Source organism: Trachurus japonicus, chromosome 8 (assembly GCF_045865225.1).
Source record: "Trachurus japonicus isolate A0001 chromosome 8, Traja_1.0".
NCBI classification, from domain to species: domain Eukaryota; kingdom Metazoa; phylum Chordata; class Actinopteri; order Carangiformes; family Carangidae; genus Trachurus; species Trachurus japonicus.
Window position 1 is genome coordinate 8,236,626 of NC_140914.1, and position 22,858 is coordinate 8,259,483.

The 22,858-nt window shown below is 43.0% G+C and overlaps 1 protein-coding gene across 1 annotated transcript in view; it reads right to left on the minus strand.

Annotated features, from left to right (window-relative positions):
* syt3 (synaptotagmin III) overlaps positions 1 to 22,858 on the minus strand; it is a 38,926-nt gene that overhangs the window by 2,320 nt on the left and 13,748 nt on the right. Inside the window, exons 4-12 of the mRNA XM_085783575.1 lie at positions 21,201 to 21,614; positions 18,688 to 18,796; positions 17,960 to 18,136; positions 11,734 to 11,860; positions 6,847 to 7,065; positions 4,908 to 5,028; positions 3,259 to 3,430; positions 2,568 to 2,697; positions 225 to 318 (exon numbers count right to left, since the gene is read on the minus strand). Coding sequence (XP_085639701.1) covers positions 229 to 318; positions 2,568 to 2,697; positions 3,259 to 3,430; positions 4,908 to 5,028; positions 6,847 to 7,065; positions 11,734 to 11,860; positions 17,960 to 18,136; positions 18,688 to 18,796; positions 21,201 to 21,614 — 1,559 coding nt within the window. The 3' untranslated portion in view covers positions 225 to 228. The remainder of the gene's footprint in view (positions 1 to 224; positions 319 to 2,567; positions 2,698 to 3,258; positions 3,431 to 4,907; positions 5,029 to 6,846; positions 7,066 to 11,733; positions 11,861 to 17,959; positions 18,137 to 18,687; positions 18,797 to 21,200; positions 21,615 to 22,858) is intronic.

The window sequence follows — 22,858 nt, forward strand, 5'->3', positions numbered from 1 at the left end:
TAGAGAGCAGCTGCTGTTCAGTGTGCGGACGCCGCGGACGGCTCTTTGAGATTTCAGCGCGGAGTCTCAGATATCAAGGAGCCGCCGCCGCTGCTGATGTCGAACGGCTCGAGGAATGATGATATAAAACTGCAACACGCAACTGACTAGAGGATAATCGCAAATGTTACAGCCATGATGTAAAAAAAAAATAAAAAAAGAGAGTAAGAGAGAGGGGGACTCACGGTTTTAATCAGAGTGAGGACTGTCGACCACGATGTGAGGCTTGGCAGAGGGTGTCGTAGCGCTCTTTGACACAAATGTACCAATCGCCTTTTCCTGCAGGGGGAAAACAGATTCATTCAGATCAATTATTTACAACAGAACCACTCTTTTTTTATGCTTTCAGGTGAAATAAATAAACATTTCATCACCCACAGACTGTAAATAAGGACGGATGTGAGCCTCCCTGATGCCAGCTTGGCAGTGCCTGACTCCGCCCACTTTCTGGCTAATCCAAAAAGGGGCGGGGCTTGTGTGGAGCCATGCCGAGTCATGCTCTGTAAGCTCTGTGAGTTATATAAAAGTTCATACCCTCATGAAGGAGGAAAGTTGCTATGGAGACCAGTGTTTCCCCCTTTGTTCAATCAGATAATGAGCACCGCCGCTAAAATGTCACACGATCATTAATATCAGTGATTAATATGATGATTTTTTCACTGGCACAGAGTCTAAGTATAACAACATTATCTTGAAATTGTTTTGAGTCATCGACTGGTGCATCTAATCTTCCCGGACCCTCTGCTCGTTCTTTAAAGAGCACTTATATAAAAGGTGACGATACAGTAGCGCATGGTCCCTTCAGGGAACAGGGAGTGCTGTACGAAAAGTGGCGGTGAAGCAGCGATAAGAGTGGGTTTTAGAGCCAGCTTCAAACGTCAAGCTGAGAAACTGCAGGTTTTGGCACTGGAGTGCTTTTAACTGCAAATGGCGGCTGTGTAATGTTTTGATTTTCATTCATATGTTGCCTCGTGGGTACAGTACATGATCCAGAGTGAAAAGACCGGATGTCATATTCATGTCATCCACAAAAATGACACTTTCCAGTTCTAGTTCATCCTTCTACAGTCTCGGGCCAAAGACATGAAAAAAATGTATTTTAAACCACTTTAGCAGCTTAATGTGGAAACAGAGACATTTTAGTGATGTTTTCTGTGAAAAAACAAATATGAAATTAATTTGTACGCCTCTCTCAACTGCCACGCTCACACAGCACAGCGAGTGCATTCGTGACATTGCTGTTGAAAAGCAAAAAGCAAAAAATGTCCTGTACTCCCTTAACATCCTGTAAAATACTCTTGTTCACTTTCTTGATGAGAGTCATTTAAGACAATTGACAACACTGTGAAGCTAAAGCTAGTTAGCCTAGCTTACAGTACTCAGCTAGCCTCACTCGTAGCTTATTTCCCAAAATGTAAATTCTTTAAAGAGATAGTTCAACATTTTGGCAAATTGGCCCATTGCCATAACCTCTATAGTCATAGCAGTAGGTTCTAACCCTAGCTACACTACGGAGGCTAATGGGATTTCTGGGTTTCCCTCATCAAAATCATCAAATACACAATCCAACAACTTCAAAACGCTCTGGTGGACAAGTTGTGACCTGCACATTCACCACGCTATGGGATAATAACAGAACGTTACGAGACAGAGTTGTTTTCGAGGTAAATGCAGAGACTGTTTGCCGAGAAACTAGCCCCGACGGGAACGCGCATCAGAGGTTTTTCATGAACTTACCTTGAAAACAAGTCTGTCTCGTATCGTTCTGTTATTATCTCATAGCGTGGTAAATGTGCAGGTCACAACTTGTCCACCAGAGCGTTTTGGAGTTGTTGGAGTGTGTATTTGATGAGTTTGATGAGGGAAACCAAGAAATCCCATTAGCCTCCGTAGCATAGCTCTGAGCAGCTCACGGCTCTGCTCCGCCGTTCTAAAAATAGCTTGCACCGACAATTAAAGATAACGAACCTACTTTTAAGACTGGGGATTATGTCAATGGGCCAATTTGCCAAAATGTTGAACTATCCCTTTAAGAACATTTGTTCAATATATCTAATAGGGAAATATTGTCCATGCTCCCCTGCTACATTTATCTGACAGCTATAGTTAGTAGTAATAAGAGTTTGCTAATGAAAAACATTTCATCTATTAATTGCCCAACTGTATTTTGTCAACACAAACAGCCTGTACTGCATATTGACAATTTAATTTGATAATTAAATGCTTTAAGATGACTTTATAGGACAAGACTTTTTCCTTATGGTAATATTTGTTTTTATTTTGTTGTTAAATCACTGCCACTGTTTCTGTACCAAATCACTACAACCTCTGCTTCTAAATATAATCACTGCATGATAAAAATAATCCTTTTCCTTATTATGCCCAGCACCAACAGCAAAAGAGAGAACACAACATATGTGGTATGAGGTCATACGTGTGACACATGACTGCACACATACACACACACACACACATACGCGGTCATGCTCACACACACATGAACACACACATGATAATATGCTCATTACCTCCACAAGCTGATACCACTGCTCTATTGGTTTGCGGGGATTGGCCAGCATGGCTGCCCAGTGTTCCCTCCCTGGACCGTCGGCCTCGCTGCCCACACGACACATCCCTATAACCTCGTTATGACCGATACTGACACGCGGCGAGGGATGAGCGATGGAGGCAAGGACGAGAGACAGAGAGAGAGAGAGAGAGAAGGAGAGAGAGAGTTAGCAAGAAACAGGCACAGAGGGTCTCATTTATCAACCCTGAGTATAAGGAAAAGAGTCGAGCAGCCGGGGAAGGATATTGAACAGCAGCTCACAAACACACACACACACACACACACACACCAGGCCTTGTGTAAAAGCTTGACGTGAGTCACGACAGGCAACACACACACACACCTATGGAGACGCCAAATGGAGGGCAGGCCACATAACATAACAGCAGAGGTGGTGGTGAATCTATACACACAAACACGTCAACAGCAGACAGAGCAGCGGTGGCAGCAGGGTTACACTTCCTCTACCACCATTAGCATAAATCATGCCTATTCATGAGGCGATCGTCTTTGTAAAACAGGGAACGTCCACCAGGAGACTGACTCATAAAGGAGGGGGGGGTGTTCAACACACAGCACTGATCAGCTTCATCCTCCAGAGCATGCAGCAGCAGCAGCAGCGTGTGCAACAACAAGCGCGGCGTGCTCACCAGTCATAGTCCATCACCGCGATGATGATGGATACACTTTCTATATTTTCATTGGGAATGTCAAACACCAGCGCCTCGTTGTACGTGGGGTTCAGCGTGTTCTTCTTAATGGAGGTCTTCCTCTTTTTTAGCCTCCGCCCGTCACAGATCAGAGAGGCTTTCACGTACGGATCTGAGGCAGAGACAAAGATAGAGGAGGAGGAGGAGGAGGAAGAGAGGAGAGGGAGGCAGGTGGGATAGGAGGCAGCCAAGTAGAAAGAGGAAGGAGAAGGAGAAGGAGAAGAAAAAAGAGAGACAGGGGGAGGAAGCAGAGAGAATAAGATAAGGATGGGTGAGTGGGGGGGTGTGCGGGGGGGATTCCTGCAAACAGTGTTCGGTATTATGCTCACAGGTATCTGCGTCTGTAACACATAAAAGGCATGAAAATCAAGTCACCTTGGCAAAGCTGGATTAAGAACACAAAGGGAGAAAAGCAGCGCAGGTTGAATCACTTCAGTTATCCATTCAACATGTGCAGCTCAGTGACAGCAGCCAGGGAAAACACACTCTCTCTCACACACACACACACACATACACGCCCACATCTCCATTTTTATGCTGCAATTTTTGAGCATCTTTCAGACGCTGCAATCATCTCATCTCAGGGATCGCTGTGGCGATAACGACGGCCTGTGGTCATTATTATCTGAGATCTCATTTAATCTGAGAGAGACAGAGGGAGAGAGAGAAGGCACCGCTGCAGAAATCACCGGCTCTTTAACTGAAGAGTAAATACAGAATAATAAAAAAATAAAAACCTGCAGATGATGCTGTTTGTTAATTCAATATTAGCATTAGCATCAACCTTGACGTCAGTCTCGTGGGCTAAAAACCTCATTGTGTTTTTTTTCCTCTCATTTCTGCCGACGTGCGATGATGGAAACGTTTTTTTTCTTTTTTTCGACGTTCTCCTCGTTGTTTTTTATTTTTTGCAACAAATGAACTTCAGCGCCTCAGGTTATATTTTCATAATTTATAACCACGACTTCTGTTTCTGGAAGGAACAAGAAAAAAAAAGTAAATAAAAAAATAATAAATCTCGACTCAGATTCTCTCACATGGTTCGACTCGATCAATCTTGTGACGCTCATTTTCACACCAGGACTTATTTAGAAAAGATTTATAGTCGTTTGTCCTTCCCTCAATATGCTTCATCTGCTTCTACTTCACATTGTGATTTATTAGATGTGGTTTTATGTGCACCATGCGACACGTCGTATCATGGAGCAGCGCTGTGTTTAGGTTTATCGAGGGTGTCATCACTGGAGAAGTACTTTTTTCTTTTTTTATTTGGTGCTAAATGGCGTATAAGTTTCTCCTTTATTTCAAAGCACCGGCGCCGTGTTTACCGGGGTTGATGTTTGTGTATAAGAAAAATGTCTCCACACACGACTTCACGCCAAATCAGAAAAAGCAACGCACAAAAACACCAATAGCTGTTATTTTCCAGACGGCGGTAAAGCTGTTTTCTGTCACATTTTTTCCCCCGTTTAAAACGAGTTTCCAGTCAGGTTGCTCGCTGGAGGTCTAACAGTAGTGAGAGATGTGTGTGTGTGTGTGAGAGTGTGTGAAGGTATGTGTGTGTGTGTGTGTGTGTGTAAATCCTTTACCTGAGAAGCCAGTCAGGTCCATGGCTTTGAGGTTGGTGGCCTTGATGACGGTGGCGGTGAGCCGGCCTGCAGTGGGCAGGTAACACAGCGAGAAATTAAGCTCCCCGAGATCAGCCTTCTCCTGTGGACGCACACACACACACACACACACACAGGACAGGACAGGACATGGATCAGTAATGGAGCAGGAACTAACAGGTATAATAATAACCTTTTTTTTTTTTTTTTTTTGTGCTGATCGCCTGTTGCCTGTTTTAGAGCTACAGTAAATCTGATGGCGAGCGACAGCCGGTGTCCTAATGTGGACAGGCGGTGTTTAGTCAGAGGAGAAACGCCGTCACTGTAAATGAATCATACGCCAATCTGCTGATGGCCCCGAGAGCAGGAAGGTGCTAAGTAGAGGTGACGATGCTCTGGGCCGTTCTTTTTTTTTTTTTTTTTTTTTTTTTAAATATATCCCTCCCCGTGCTCTCATCTACTGATCCTCTCACAGTCTGTGGTCTCAGCGGCACCACAGTAATGACACCGGTGGTATTCAGGTCACACTGCGGCCTGATGGCTCCTCACCGGCTTTGAGCCTCACAAATCAATACCACACCCCCACACCACTCCAACCCCCAAGTGAAACACTGAAATACGCCAAGAGGTCCAACAACGTTTTAAACTTATTCAATAAATGAAATGCCCCATGCCAAAAATTTTTTTTTTTTTTTTTTTTTTCAAACTTTGCTCTATCTAATTTGCTAATAGCCGTCTATGAATATTTCATATAAATCTGCTTGGACAGTGCTTGATATAAAGTTTGGATGTGGCCAGCAGTGCATTTCCAGTAATCTATCCGTGCTGGTTTTTCACATTAACCAGCCTCCGAATTAATCTACACTGCAGGCAGTTTGCAGGCTGCACAACTTCTGTGCATCCTTCCTCTCTTCAGATAACACACAGATAATGCACAGGAGTGTTTAGAGAGTCCTGTAAAAAAAAAACAACAACATCCTAAAACTCAAACTGAAGCACCGGTCCTGAAATTTTAAACAACCAAAGTTGCAGCGCGTGAACTCTACTGTGGATTGAATGTTGATCTCTAAAAGTTTTATAATTTAAAAAAACAACTAGATCTGTTCATGCATTTTGCATTGTTGAGTTGTGGTGTTTGGATTTCAGTCCTGGAAACTTGATATTTGGACTTGACCTGAAAGTTTCCAATACAAAAACCAGCAACTGCGGAGCAGAGCGGCGAGCTGCTCAGAGCTACACTACGGAGTTGTTTTCAAGGCAAATGCAGAGACTGCTTGCTGAAAAACTGCCCTCGACAGGAACACGCATCAGTGGTTTTGCATGAATTTACCCCTAAAAATACTCCGTCTCGTAGCATTGCGTTATTATCTCATAGCGTGGTGAATGTGCAGGTCACAACTTGTCCACCAGAGCATTTTGGAGTTGAATTAGCCTTCGTAGCGTAGCTCTGAGCAGCTCGCGGCTCTGCTCTGCCATTCTAAAAATAGCTTGCACTGACAATTAAAGGTAACGAACCTACTGCTATGACTATAGGGATTATGGCAATGGGCCAATTTGCCAAAATGTTGAACTATCCCTTTAAAACAGTGTTTTTGCACAAATTGAAATTGTCTTCTGGCTATAATGAGGTGAACGTCCTTTGTTCGGGACACTTTTATCCATTTATCCATGAACTCGTGTGTCTATATTCGATTAATTTTCACACCGTTACATTTCTACTTCGGATCCAGAACCTGTTTAATAAGCTTCATCCCCGGTTCCATCCATTTCTCTCGGGCCCTGACATCGCCGCAGGGCTCATTCAAATTTCATCTGATCTAAAGTGGGCATCTCCTGCAAATGAACGTGATCATTCTGGGGCTTGTTTCTCTGCAGCGGCGGGGGCGGAGAGGGGGGGGTGGGGGTGTCGACTCGTCCTTACCGCGGTGCCCTCCACGATGTCCCTCCACACGGGTTTGTCCCCGCTGCCCTCGCTGAAGTCCAGCAGGTTGTCCACCACCACCTGTCCGATCAGGTCGTGTCTGGAGAAGCGGTCGAAGTCGTAGACGGAGAAATGAAGCTTCCTGGAATGTAGCTCATTCAGCGGCACGCCGAACTGAAATGTCTCGTTGAACACTGGGTTTAAGGTCTTTCTGTGAACCTGAGAGAGAGACACAGAGAGAGAGAGAGAGAGAGAGGGACAATGCTTCTCATTAACAGCTGTAAATTACAGTGTGAATATTCAGTACAGACGGGACAGCGATATAATACTTAGCGCGGATCTGCTCGCAGGTAGGAGGCCATTTAGACGAGGAGCGATGGTGAGGTTGGGGAGTTTTAACACGTGGGAGTTAACAAGACACTACTTAATTTTACAGCCTCGATACACACACACAGACACACACACACAGGTCGCTGAAAGGTAACCCCAGCTGATGTTACTCATGCGTGCTTTTAAAAATAAAGTTGGTACCTATGGGAAATTTATCATAGGCTACAGGTCCACGAGTATGATGAAGGTTTTTCTACTAAATTTGGTTCCTGTGTGGCAATTTGTGTGTGTGGAGAAGTCTGGTGAAGCCACAGCTCAGAGACTATAGAGTGTATTAAAGGGATAGTTCAACATTCACCACGCTATGAGATAATAACGAAACGTTACCAGACGGAGTTGTTTTCAAGGTAAATGCATGAGACTGCTTGCTGAAAAACTGCCCCCGACGGGAACGATCATCAGCGGTTTTGCATGAATTTGCCTCTAAAACAACTCTGTCTGGTAACGTTCTGTTATTATCTCATAGCGTGGTGAATGTGCAGGTCACAACTTGTCCACCAGAGCGTTTTGGAGTTGTTGGATTGTGTATTTGATGAGGGAAACCAAGAAATCCCATGAGCCTCCGTAGCATAGCTCTGAGCAGCTCTGCTCCGCCGTTCTAAAAATTGCTTGCACCGACAAATAAAGGTAACGAACCTATTCCTAAAACTATGGATTATGGCAATGGGCCAATTTGCCAAGATGTTGAACTATCCCTTTAATGCATAAATAATCAGATGAATGGGAATATAAGAATTAGATGTTGTCTCTAGGTGGGATTTTATATTGTCTTTGTTTATGATTCTTTATGTTTTTTATGTGTGACTTGGCCTCGCCATCCTGTGTTTATGTATTTGTGTTTTTAGATGTTTGTGTCATTACAACAGAAATGTGAAATAAATGTGTTTCTTCATTTGATTTAACCTTCTTGTATGTCCATCTGACCTGTTGTCCTGATTCTGTAAAAAAAAAAAAAAAGTCTGATAAAGATGTTAAATGTAAAAAGATAAAGTTGGTCAAAACCTAAAGAATATATTGTGAATATGTTTCTTTTGTTGAACTTGTTGAATCTCTCTCCTCCACATCTCTTCCTCGCAGCCTTGGCTCTCAAACTATTTCACATCGAGGAGTTTTTCAGGTCTTTTGTTCCATTGAGTGTTTCAATCCCACGATCAGATAAACACTCATTCTGCCTTTGTGCACCTTGTAGGAATCTGGTTTCTCTTGAGAAAGTGACCCTTCAAAGAACGATTAATTAAAATGAAAATTGAAATGAAACGTTGTGCTGTGAAACCCACAGGAACCGACTCAAGCACGCACGGCAACACCACTTGAGGACGTTTCCACTCAACTTTACTGTAACTGGCTCCTTATTCACTCCTGATCACACAGTATGAAAGAACAGTAAAGATGATGTCATAGCTACACCTAATAATGTGCACTATATTAACAATAATAATAACAACATTATCAATAATGATGAGTTTTCAGTGTTAAAAACTTGCAAATATGCTTCATGTTTAAACATTTTGGCAAATTGGTCCATTGCCATAACCCCTATAGTCATAGCAGTAGGTTTGTTACCTTTAATTGTCGGTGCAAGCTATTTTTAGAACGGCGGAGCAGAGCCGTGAGCTGCTCAGAGCTACGGAGGCTAATGGGATTTCTTGGTTTCCCTCATCAAACTCATCAAATACACAATCCAACAACTCCAAAACGCTCTGGTGGACAAGTTGTGACCTGCATATTCACCACGCTATGAGAACGTTACGAGACAAAGTTAAAGATAACGGACCTACTGCTATAGGGATTATGGCAATGGGTCAATTTGCTAAAATGTTGAACTATCCCTTTAAGTAAAATGACACCATTACTAATTGAGTTACAATATCAATATTGCATTGTGCTTCCTGCCTTGTTTTCCTCTGCAGTGATTAAACAGCTCCTTAATAGAGTTTTATAAAACTCATCTTCTTCCCTTGTGCTAATATATTTGTCTCTCCATTGTTGCCCGGCGCTGATGCTAAACAATGACACAGTGATTTATTGTGTTGCTGTAATCTAAAGCGTTTCCACACTTGGCCTCAGCCCGCGCCTTTTCATGTAACCACTTGTTTTTACATTTGAGACTTGTGCATTGAAGTCCTGACAGCGCCGGGGCCGAGGTTTTCTCACAGATACAAATTCGAGCCAAGAAACCGAACCAGCCACTCGCCTGTAAGTCTGACAAGACTTAATGATATTTTGAAGCCGCGTCCAGATTCCTCAAAGACTTGTAATTTGCTGGTTATGAAAAATATTCCAGTACAAAAAGAGGATTTCTAACCTGTTTCATGTGCATCTTTATTTCCTCAACAAAAACAAATAGGGAGACGTTGTTGTTTTTTGAGTGGAGGAGACGCTGAGGATCCTTCACCAGCACAGAAACTGCCGTCAAAACGAGCTGCGGGCTTGTTCAAAGTTTGTCATGTCGCTTTAATCTGCGACTAAAATGTAGCTATCAGTGCAGCACTTACCCGTGAGATACGGCTGGTCACAACACTTTTCTCTGCTGTTATGTCTCTTATTTAAGTTTTTTGTTTTTTTATCTCTCTTTCCAAAACCACCCAGCTTTTCCTCCTGTTTTATCCAAAACAAATTGGAAACATAAAAGGCCTCACTTCCTGTGGACGTCCTGCTTCTTCTTGTGAATATAAAAGCTTTGATTACTCTCCTCTAGAAGGGAGTCACGTTGTGCTGAAAGCAGCAAAACAGACTTTATTACAACTAAATGTCATGAATCAGTGATTTAAAATTGACTGATCTACATTCCTTTAAATAAATATATAAATAAATAAAAAACCACCAGACACACCAAGACAGTGAATATTCCTACGGGGCTTTTGATTAATAGTGCAACCACGCCAGCTGAAATGTCCTTGGGCGCCATAATTAACCTCTGCAGCACCGTCTGACCTTGTTGCTCAGCTACAGGGAGGAAAAGTGCATTACACCTTTTCTTGTGGAAAAGAATGAAAGATGAAAGATCAAATCAAAACCTGCTCCAATCAAATAACAGCATTTTAAACTCAATTTTATGTTTCCAGGACATGTACAGGAAGTAAAAGGAGGAGGTTTCCAGGTAACTGTGTTTACTCCCAATCAGTTTCCCCTCCGTTGTTGTGACTCAGTATTGTGTTTTTCCTGCCTTTATCCATCCGTCGCCTTCGTTTCCTCCTCATCGTGTCATCGCGGCACGCTGCAGATGGGCGGGCGCTTGGCAAATTTGTCTACAAATCTTCTCCGGCGCTTAATTTTTCTTTCTTTTTTTTTTCCTACTCTCTGTTGATTTTGCTCGTTGGATCTAGTTGCTATGAAATCATTTGAAGTAAATGCCGTCATAGCAATAAAGCCTGTGATAATTAAAATGTGACACACACAAGCTACACATACACTCAGTTTTCCAAATCCAGCTTTTTCTCCTTGCGTTAAGTCCTGTCCGTCACTCCGGCTTATTAGCACTTGATGATTACTTGTTAGCTTTGGATTAAACGTTGCAGCTGACGGCGACGCTGAGCCTTTAGAAAACCAGAAGCACAAAGCTCCCAACATCCACTCGTAGGTGACGCCTGCTGCTGCTGCTGCTGCTTCTTTCTACATTTTTCTTTTTTTTCTTTTTTTTATAAATTAGTTGGAAGGATAAAAGTGGCGAAATACGAGTGGTGTAAAAACTCCATGTTTAATGAGGATGTGATTGAAATTAAACAATCATCTCCACTCTGAATAAAAAGAGGAGCCTGTATTATGCAAATGATTGAAGCATTCACGCTTTTCAGTGCTTTGAAGGGGCTTTTGTGATGTACAGGAGACAGTCGCACAAAGAGGGGTAGTGGGGGGGGAGACATTTCAAACTGGTTTCAAAAACGCTTCCTTTTCACTGGCGCCACAATCAATTCTGACCCTTTTCAGCTTCCGTTGCTCCCTGTTTTATTCCGTCTCTGTAGAAAACTACCAGTGATATTTATGGGTATACAACAGAGCACTACAACTCACATTTGTGAGGCCACCGAGCTCATAAGTCTTGAGCTTCTCCGCAGAGAATAAATTAGAGGAGAGGAGGTTTCTTCTACTTCCTCTTCCACTACTACTTTTTTTTTTTCGTTTGAGGGCTAAGGGTTGACTTCCTGGTACAGAACATCCTGATACTCAAATATTGACTCAACTGTCCTCAAACAACCAGAGTAACACACATGAGTTGAGCAGCAGTGGCCTGTAATAGTCTGAAGCACATTATCTTGAATAAATTATGGCCTCAGATTAGATTAGATTACATTAGTGAAAGTGTAATGATTCCCCATGAGGAGGCAGGCGGGGTCGTCGGAGCGAGGAGCGAGGAGAGCAGCCAGTCGGAGGCTGACGACAGCAGCAGCAGCTTGTTTTGGGTTTTGTTTGTCTTTCTGTGTGTGTGTTGTGTGTTTGTATGTTTACGCTAAGGAAAGGTGAGGAGAAGTGAAGTGGTGTTTTGGGAGTGGGAGGCACCTTGGTCTGGAATTTCTTCTTCCTGTCTGGCAGTAGGTAGATCTTCACATAGGGGTCAGAGAAGCCGTTGGCGTCCTTCGCTGGCAGGTCCAAAGCTTTCAGGATCTTCACCACCAGCTGCTCCGTGCTACAACACACAAACAAACAAACACACACGTTTATATATATTTACGTACACTGGTTAATTAGTTCATTTTTATCTCTGCGTCATGTCGGTCTGAAGAACACACATCACAATACAGGACACGTTTCATCCTCTGCTTTATGAAATATCCGCCAAAACAGATGTATACATTGAAAAAAGTTATAAAATAATGTATTGCCTATTTGCCAACAAGAAGAAAGGAAGAGAAAACATTCAGGTCATCTTGATAAAGAGCTTGTTTTCTTATCTCCAGGTAACAAGCCGCTCTAAATGTTTCATATGTAAATAACCAACTTAATCTTTGTGCTTCATCCATATGTAATGAATCAATATCTGCTTATATCTGACTAAACCTTAAGACCCCGCACCGCACAGTCCAACATCAAACAGGTTTAAGGTCCTAAAAGACAAAGTGATTTTATTTACTGCAGCACATACGACAAATCTGCTTCTGTCCCACTAAATCAACAAACTGCACATCAACCATAAGAGCTAAAAATAAAAACCAAATCTCAGCTCAGCTCGTCTATAGGGATCTTTGTTTTTTTGTTAACATATATAGAGCATCGTTTTATCATCCTAAACGTCCAAACAACACTCATACATCTACACTGCCTGAGGCCCAGTCGTCTGTTTAGCCCACATAAATACATTTCATGTCAACCTATTTTCTTCCATATCGATTGACTGTATATATATATATACACACAGACCATGCATTTATATAAACACACACACGCATATATATAGCAAACTCTCATAGATGTTCACATGCTCATGAAAAAGGTAGAGGGACCCAGACAGGATCAGCCCACACCAACAAACACCTGTGCAGGCTTTGTGCACACATAATGACGGAGGTGGGTCTGTGTCTGTAGCCTAAATAGTTTGTGTGTGTGTGTGTGTGTGTGTGTGTGTGAATGTGTGTGTGCATGTGCGTCATCCCTGCAGCTGTGCCGTGGCGGCTGCACTATCAGCGATGTTATATGTAAGCACAGATGTGCAGCCAGCGAGACAGAGCGCGTCCGGAGCCGAGCTCATTAATAATCCTTAACGCAGGACTCCACAGAGCCGTTAATGCAGAAGAGCGGAGCCGACGAGAGCAGCCGCTGATTAACTGCCGAGTCAATCAACACAAAATTAATCAGGAACTATTTTATACTATTTTCTCATCAATCAATCACTCGATTCCATGTCCAAAAGCTTCTGATTTCATGTAGCGGCTTTTTATTATGACAGTCAGTGAATGAAACGGATCTGAGAAAAACAGAAATAATGAGATTAAAGGAAATAACAAGATTAATCAATACTGAAATAATCCTTTGTTGCAGCCTTGTACAAAATACAAAAACAAAATCCAAGCAGTGAGATTAATCTAATCAAATGATTGCTGCCGTAGAAAATAATAACAACAAAAGCCTGCAACAGTAAATCACAAAGAAATAACCTTTTCTCTCTGCAACATGTGGGTCATGAAACCTTATCACGTGTTATAAAGAAGCAGTTTCATTTGATTTCATTAAAGCACAGCAGTAATGTCTGTTTTATTATGCCTTAATGTTTATTTATTTGAAGGTTAAACATCAAATCCAGCAGTAAATGAAAATGTTGCTATTACATGAAAATATAAAAAGAGCTCTTTTAAATACAAGCACAATTTAATCTGATTAAAACACTAATTATTTTCTTAATTAATTACCAAACGCATACTGTTTAGTCCTTGAAATGTAAATAAACACGTCCTTGAATCCAAGGCAACATCCTTGAATGTCTTACTTTGTCCATTCTCTGACTCAAAAACCCAAGGACATTCATTTCTTTATTATATAACGGAGAGAAATGAAGATTTTCACATATTTTGTTGGATTTCTTTGGTATTTCCAATCCCTGAATGACTCAAACAATCAATAATTAATGACAAGTAATGAAGAGCCAAACTTATCATGTAAATATTTTGTATTTGCACGTGGCTGTCTTCATGTCTTGTGGTTAGACGAGACCCAAAACGACACCACAAAAACGAGAAAGAAATATCACGTTGCACACTTGATCTGTGTTTAATGGAGTATAGTTTACCATGACATCAATGAATGAATGAATGAATGAATGAATGAATAAATAAATAATAGGTTCAGTGTGAGATGATCAGCAGCATTGTTTGCCCTGGAAGCAACAACCCAAGCAGATGCACACTCACAGATGCAACGTGTAACAACATCAGCAGCTCTGAGTGTCTCTTTGTCATGCACACAAACACACATGAGCGAGCTGACGGACACACACACACACACAAAGAACGTCTTTACATCCGAATGCTCCGTCCACAGTCATGGCTGCTCCTCACGCACCGTTTATTATGTATTTAATTACCAGATGAAGATGAAGACGGCTCGGAGGGCTTTAATCAGACCTCGTTAGACTGTGTCTCCCCGTGTTAACCAGTGTGTCAGCACTTCATTAGCCGCCGTGGGAGAGCACCGTGAACTTTGGGGCCGAGGAGGGATCACCGGGGCCGAACGCCAGCGGTGACCCCGGCGGTTTTAACGTCCTCTCCTCCTCCATGTGTGTACCAATCGCAATTAAGAGACACGCCTGCATGGGTCGACCACACACACACACACACACACACACACACACACACACACAGAGACACACACAACCGCGGCCAATCGGGACACGTGTTTACCTCTGCATCATGTCCAATTAAGGCAATTGGATAAACATGTCCATTCTGCAAATCACATCAAATCCGGGGTGTAGGCTACAGACGACGTATACATGAGCAACAACTGCTGCAGGAAATCACATTCCCAGCTCAGCCAGATAAATATTTTAACGAGAAAAAAGAAAAAAGAAAAAAAAAGCCTGACCAATTCGAATATGTATCTAATGATCATTTAATCCGGTGTGATTCAGTGACACGCTGCTGGTGGAGTCTGCTGCCGTCTCCGTGATTAACCAGCGTGGCTCATGGCAGCGCTCAGATGTGCCATAATTGGAAACGACAGGAAGCTTGTGCACAAATAGTACAAATAAATAAATAAAAACACCTCTCTCTTTCATTTTTTTCCTTTACCTGCGTCTGTTGTTGTTGTTTATTTGCTACACAGACACATTCCCAGATTTTCCCGCGCTCACGTGTCTTGTTACAGAACAAGACATGAGCCCGAACCCAAAAAAACCCAGGTTTTTTTTTTTTTTTACACAATCCCCGAGGCGTGCTGCAGAGAAAATATACCTATTACTGCTGCTGCTCGGGCAGAGAGCGCAAAATTCACGGCCTTATTCCTGGCAGACAAAGCCCCGAAAGCTAGCTGCTACTCCCACAGTGGGAATGTGTCAGCTTTTAATGGGATTGTCAATAGAAATGGCTTTTCCCAGAGGATCTGAGGAAGATTGACATTGTTGTTCTGACTGTTACACTCCAAACAGCAGGGGTGTTTTAACACATTAACATACCCGTCTTATCTCAGTCCCAGCACTAACACACCTCCACGTCTGTGTCTGTGTATATGTGTGTTTCGCAGCTACATCTCTAACCTTTCCTCAGTCCCTCCCTCTGCTCTGTCTTCTTCCTCCTCTCACTGAAACGATTTCCCTCCAGTGCGATGACAGGCAGCTACAGCGCGACATAAATTATCTCGTGACTTTATAAATGGGGGAAAAGGGAGCACATGAATAGTTTTCATCATTAACCTCCCTCTCCATTCGACTCCCTTTGCTAATTCCCTGTATCTGTAACTCTCCGGCTGCTGTAGCAGCGGTCTGGTGTTATTATGTGGTGACAGGGGCTGCTGTTTAAAGTGGCTCACCATATATAATTCATGACTCAAACGGCCTCTCGCTCTCTTTTCTTTTCTGACCATCAGCAGTTTCGCCCGTTGTAATGTTTCTACATGTCAGAGCAGGCAAAGAAACAAGGGGGCTGAGGTGGGTGAAGGGGTTCACGGTGGCCACAGACGGCAGCTTAATTCCTCCACACATCCCGCAACTTAACCATCCAAACTTACAGCAGTCACAGCGTGAAACCCACCAATTACACACTAACCCAAACCGTCTCCAACAGAGAATATTCGCCAAGCAAAATTTTTTAACAGCAGCAATCTGTGCCACACAGAACATAAAACACACTGTCTCCGCTTTGACACTTACATTTTAAAAGTGCCACTTTGTTCATTTCAAACATTTATATTTCAGCTTTATTATCATAAACAAACAAAGGCCACCGCTGTGCCACATCTCAAGCTATCACCAAATGAGGGGTAAAATCCGACATGCACACACAGTAACACAAAACTTTAGGTTTTCTTTTTTCTAGGAGGATAAACACACTCAAAGATATTTTTTTCCCACGAAGCACCTTGTGTCTGCTCGGAGCCGTGAAGAAACGCAGCAAACCAGCGGCGGCTCGCAGCCCCTCTTTGAAGAGCTTCACACCCACCACCACGATCAAAGTGCTGCGAAAACAGACACATTGACATTCGCCGGAGACATGCAAAACTACACAGAGTAGTGGTGGCGGTTACACCCAAGGTTGGATTCACCAGCCGGTGTTTCAGGGTTTAAATTCTCCACACACTGCAGCACCATCACACCAGAAGCCTCTGAATGCAGAGAGGGCTTTTTAGACACGCTACAGGTTTGACTGGACGTCAACGCTGTGTAGAAACTATCCGGTCCTTTGATAAAAAAAAATAAAGAAGTTGAAGGCACATAAAAGTGGACATAAAAAGGGGGTGAATCACAGGTGGATGCTGTCGACGATTCCCAAAGTGCATTTCAGCAACAAGAAGCCACTGTGTTATGGTTATGGTTGGTTTCTATTTGAACGTCCCCAGTCGGCTACATAAGCGATCCAAGATGGCCGCCCTGCGCATTAACAGTGAATAAAACTGAACATTACTGTTTATTAGCCACTTGGTCTTGTTTCTGTGTTGTTAAAAATAAGTCGTACTGACAACATTGGGCAATTTCTACCTGTAGACGTGTTGTTATGTTGCTTTCATGCACAAAAAATCAACAAAAAAGTGTGTTGCTATCAGCTGGTATCAACTCACAATGCTAACAACGACAATAGCTAACAAATTGGCGAGCGAGAGCTGCAGATGATGCTGAAACCAAAGATACTCTACTATCAAGATAGCTGCACCACTGATATGAAAGGGTACACTTCCTGTCTCCTAAGTGGGCGTGGTCACCCATCCCCTGTCCTCGTGTTGTCAACGTGTGTGCGGATTTATAAAGTTATCGGTAGACAAAAGTCACCTATTTATATTTTCTTATTATAACATTATTATTATAACATGTCACGTGGGCCTTGGAGAAGCCCACGTGACATAGATACAGGAAAGTGACTCGTCATGGGGCGTTTTGGTTTCTAAACCGTCTTTGCTGAAACTACTCATAACAACAAAGCATTTTTGGCCTCTTCGCCATGTCAACAGCAGCCAAGGCTCATGGGTAGCTATGCTCGTGTTTAGCACCCGCTACCAAGCTAACGTCACAGATAAAATGTGATTTCTGATGAATAAAGTTTAAATAATTCAAACTAGTAATGATGGCAAAAAAGTTAAGCATTTTTTACATCATCTGTAATAGTGCTGTTTTTCTGTTTTGTATAATATTGAGGATTCTGGAGCATCAAGGTGTTGGTTTATAGGCTATCACTTTGTGTTTAGAAATCAATTAAAGTTGACAGCTCTGCCTCGACTTTTAACTGAACTACAGGAAAACAGAAATATTTTTCACTTTTCACTCAAAAAAGGGAGTGAAACATATTATGAATTCAACTCCTCATGGAAAAAACACAAGGCCTATCTTATACTTCAATTTTTCATCAAACCAGAAGTTGAGAAGTTTTCCAGACAGACAAGCTAGTGCACAGAGCTCGACACAGACGCCAGTGCAGCATCTTTTGGGCCGACGCGGCGGTGATGTAACCGCCTCATTCTCTAAAAAGGTGAAGTTTATATCTCAAAATTATTTCTGGCCATGATTTATTAATGCTAAAATTCTGCACTTTTTACATAAGAGGGCACACTGACGGGGCCGTTGGGTTGTTTCGTTCGGTCTGACACTTACTTGAAGGCGTAGCGCAGGAGGAAGCTGATCTTGCCGCAGGTGTCGCCCTGGTTGCCGTCGCCCTGGTCGCCCTTGGGTCTGTAGAGCTCCGGTTTAATCTGCCCGATGCTGGTTACCTGCTCCTTCTCCTCACCATGGAAATCAGGGCTGGAGAGCTGGTGAGTCATGGGCTTGGGCCTAAACAGACACGCAAGAGCTCAGAGGGTGACTATTAAAGTGAAGAGCACAGAGCACGCACATACACACACACACACATATACACACACACACATATGCACACACACAATCCACTATACAACAGTTTAATCAGAGATGCAGAGGCTGGTAAACCATCTAAATGAGTTTAACCGCTGTCACACCTGCGTGCACTGTAGTGTTATCTAATTAAAGCCAGTTTTATGACGATGGTGCCTCTGTACAAACAACAGAAAAACAACAAACGAGCCAAATGTGGTGCGTGAGCCTCTGAGAAAACCCCAGACAGCATTAGCCTCGAAAGAAGAAAAACTAAACTAACATGGAGAAAGTGTTCACTAGAGGGGAGAGGGGGAGATTAATGTGGCTTTTTAAACATCCTCCTTTAACGAGGATCGAGGCCTCTTTTAAGTAATTTCAAATCATGCTTTTTCACTTGAATGACCACTTAACACACTCTTGTTTTATTCACCAGGACATCACTGGGTTTAACAACAACAACACAGCCAGAAGCTAACGAGCTCGGTGCTGACCGTGTGGTGACCTTGTCCTGCGAATGAGCGTTGGGCAGGTCTTTCGGGGGGTGGGCTCCTGCCTCCGAGTTGGGGACATCTGGAGACGTCTGACTCAGCTTCAGAGTTCCTACCACGGACAACAAAAACAACAACGGCTTATTTGTGGAGTCGGCCATTACAGAGGAACGTGTGTGTTGTTGCTTTCTGCATCGCATTGATCTCATTGATTGCATCGCATTGATTGAACAGGCAGTGATTTAAACAGCAGGGGGGGAAAAAGGGGGAAGAAGTGATAGGACATATTTACAACAGCAGAACATGAGCCAGCATGAAAAGGGCTGACAGCACGGAGACGCCAAACAGACGCGCATCCAGCTGCAATAAAGAGACAGCCAGCAAACATTTGACTGTGAATTATGACAAACAACCTGCGCCGGAGCTGACAGCCAGCGGTAACACATCAACAGATTGAACAATCATAGCAGCTGCCTGAGCTGACACCAGTTTAAAGCATTGTTTTATTGGGAAAACTGATTCTTTTTTGTTCCAATCGCTGGTTGATGTTGAGCTAAAATGGCCGATCACAGTCTCGCCACTGTGATTTTTGTTGCAACTAACTTTTACTGTATGTATTATAAGTATTTTGTTGATTCTTTGTCTATAAGACATCAAAAAACAATGAAAAATGCCGACCGTGTTATTGAATGTCCCTTTTTTTGTCCAAAATATTTAATTCATGAGCATGTGAGACAAAGAAAAGCAGCTGATTCTCACATTTAAGAAGTTGTGTTTAGCATATTGTTCTTCAAAAACAACTTCAAACGGCAGCTCATCAAAACAGTTGCAGATTAAGTTTGTGCTGATCAGCTACAGCGCAGGTCTGTCTGACTCTGTGTAATGTGTACAGGTTTGTTTTTGTAGTAACAAGCCCACACAGAATTATGGGCCAGCTCTGCAGCTTTAGCGAGCTTTTGAGCTCATTGTCATGGCACATTTACTGTTTGGTTCAGTTTCACTGCTCACATCAACCTTGTTTCCAGCAGCAGAAGCAGCAGCAACAGCAGCAGCAGGCAGACGTTTTTCTGCAAACAAGCTCTGATAAAACTAAGCGGTGAAGAAAGCTCAACATTTTAGCAGCTAACGATTTTCCCAGCGACCAAAAACAAAGCGAAAAGAGAAATCTCGTATTCATCAGGTGGCCAGAAACATGACTCCAAAGCTCTGCCTGGTTGCAAACATGTTATCCGTAACGGCATTATAAGGCGATTATGCAATCGTCTGTGCGTCTGTTTGCCGCACCGCACTGCCAAAAATTGATTTATGCAGCTTTAAGGAATAAACAAATTAATCCTTTAATGAAAATGTAGGCGATATTTGTTGTAATTAAAACTTCAGCTCAAAGACGCAGTGTAACTTTTCTCCCCCCTTTAATATTACGACTGTATAACTAAGTGTCTGTAATAAGAGACTGGGCCAGTGAGATGAAAAAGTAATATTCCTTGAATGTAGCTCTACTGAAAGAAAACCCATTTATATGTAGAATAATGGTCAGCATTCATCACAGTGGTGCAGCACAGATAAATTATTTTCCCTATATGTAGGTAAATGTATTAAATCCACTACTGAGAGTATATTAAAATGAGAAGTTATTGACCAAGGCATTACATTACTTTCACAGTCTGACTGGGATTAAGAGTGTCTCGTGTCTCGGAGCTGCCCAGCTATTCAGCCATGTTGGCAAAAGATTACACAAGTAATACAAAACATTTTGGTGATGAAATTAACAGCTCTTTTTCTACAATCTACCTGGGTAATATTGCACCCCATATATTAGACAAATATCTTTTAAAAATATTATTAGCAGCTAGTAAGAAAACCGTAACTCGAAGCTGGTTACAGACCACACCTCCAGCAGAGTCAGACTGGATCGATATTGTGACCAATATCCAAAATATAGCAAGGATGACCTTTTCGTTAAATCTACAGACTGATAAATATTTGCACTATTGGGAAAAATGGATTGTGTACATGTCCAAAAGAGATGCTCATTGAGCCATCATTAATTTGTAACTTCCCTAGTATAACGTCTAAATGAATGTATCGGTGACCAACTTTTTGTTCTATGTCTCTCTGTATGTTGTCTATGTTCCTTCTATAAAAATAAAGTACAAAAAAAAAAAAGACTTATTACATAGACTTATTTAATTTTTTTCGGAACAATTTCTCATGTCGGGGCTTCAATACAAGAGGGACATTACAGATGAGCAGCATGGAGGTATTTGGATGTTTTTTGGTGTGTCTTTTTGGACAAAGAAAGTTGGTATCCATTCATAACCATTATATGGACAAATACTGCTGTGCGGACCCCCCCCCCCGTAACTCAGAGAAGGAACGGAGAACTCTGAAACTTCTCACAGCTCTTAGTCGACATGAGGGTGAGTAGATAATGAATGAAATTTGAATTTTGGGTGAACTATCCCTTTAAGAGTGTCTCGTGTCTCGGAGCAGCACACACTCGCTCGCTCTCTCACCGGCGTTGTTGGGGTAGGAGTCCATGTCCAGGTAGGAGTGCTCCTGGGTCTCGTGCGGCCCCCCGACCACGCCCCCGACCTCGCCTCTCTCCAGCCCCACCAGGTCGGAGAAGTGCGGGTGGTGCTGGCCCTGCTGGCCCAGCGTGGGGTAGAGCGAGGACGCCGAGTGGCCCTCCTTCCTCTGCTGCTGCTGCTGCATCAGCTGCGGCATCAGAGACGACCCCCCGCCGCCGGCGCCGCCCAGGCTCCCGACGCCGGCGCTCCCGGGCAGCAACCCGGACGTCAGGCTCAGGCCCCCGCCCTCCTTGTCCCGCCATGGCAGCCAGCAGAGCTTCCAGGAGACGAAGAGGGAGACGGAGAGGAGGACGATGCCGCAGAACGTCACGATGACCGACAGCAGGCTGACGGAGATTTCTGAAGAAGCCAGAGACAGAGGAGGGAGAGAGAAAGAGAAGAAACTTCATCATTACGACGCGTTTATTTACACAGAAAGAGGCAAATATCAGGAGATCACCAGACTTATAATTAATCCTAAAGGGGACGTGGATGTGTTTACTAAAAGGTCAAGACGATCCATCCATTAGGAGTCGAGACATTTCACTAAAAAACACACAGATGTTGTGAACCTCCTGGAAGAGACGGGTCACTGGGTCAAATTCATTCATCCTCTGGGAAACATGTGAATGACTGTGCACAATTTTGACGCTGACAGAAGTATAGCCTCCAATCCACAGTGGGAAAAAAAAACACACATACACACACACACAAACAACAACCTAATGATATCCATTCTCTCACATTAACACATTACGCATATGTCTGACAAATCAGCTGTAAACCACTGCACGATCAACAGTCCACACACCCCCGTCTCTCTCTCACACACAGCATCTACAAATCACACATCACACAGCAGCTTGAAGGCATCAATTGATATGCAACCGTCCCCTGAAGCTCAGTAACCCACGTTCGAATCCTGAGCTTCAAATGGGGGCAAACGTTGGCGGAGAGAAAGAGGAGAAGGTGAGGGGGCGTTGGTGGTTGGTTGGTTGGTTGGTTCGGCAGACAATTAAGAAATAAAAATAAAAAATAAAACAAACACCAACACCCACCCAGTGATGCAATGTCATCCTGCATTTCCTCACAGCTATGAGCTTTTTAATCTGTGACGGCTCAAGGATTGTGTCTAATGGGGGGTGGGAGGGAGGGGGGGTGGGGGCGGCGGTGATGTGCGGGTGGGGACGTGGGTGTGTTAGCGAGGGTGGAGTATGACTCATCCGATTGGAGTAACACACACACACACACACTCACACAAAAAAAAAAAAGAAAAATGCAGGGAGTAAAAAAGAAAAGCGCCGTTTCAGCACCCAGACTGCTGGACAGCTCCGGCTCCAGAGGAGTGAGAGAAAGAGAGGGAGAGAGTCAACATCAGCCTCGCACGGCCACTTCTGTAGTTGTTCCCTTTGTGAATTTACAAGGGCACAACTACGCGTGTCGGAGCCTATTATATGTGAACTCATGATGAATTTTTAAATGTGTAAATAAAATACCCTATAAATATTCCATGAGTGCTTATAAATAAATAGACTAAATATACAATGAATATTTATAATTATCTTGAACCATTTGAAGTCTCTCTTCATATAAATAGCAGCATC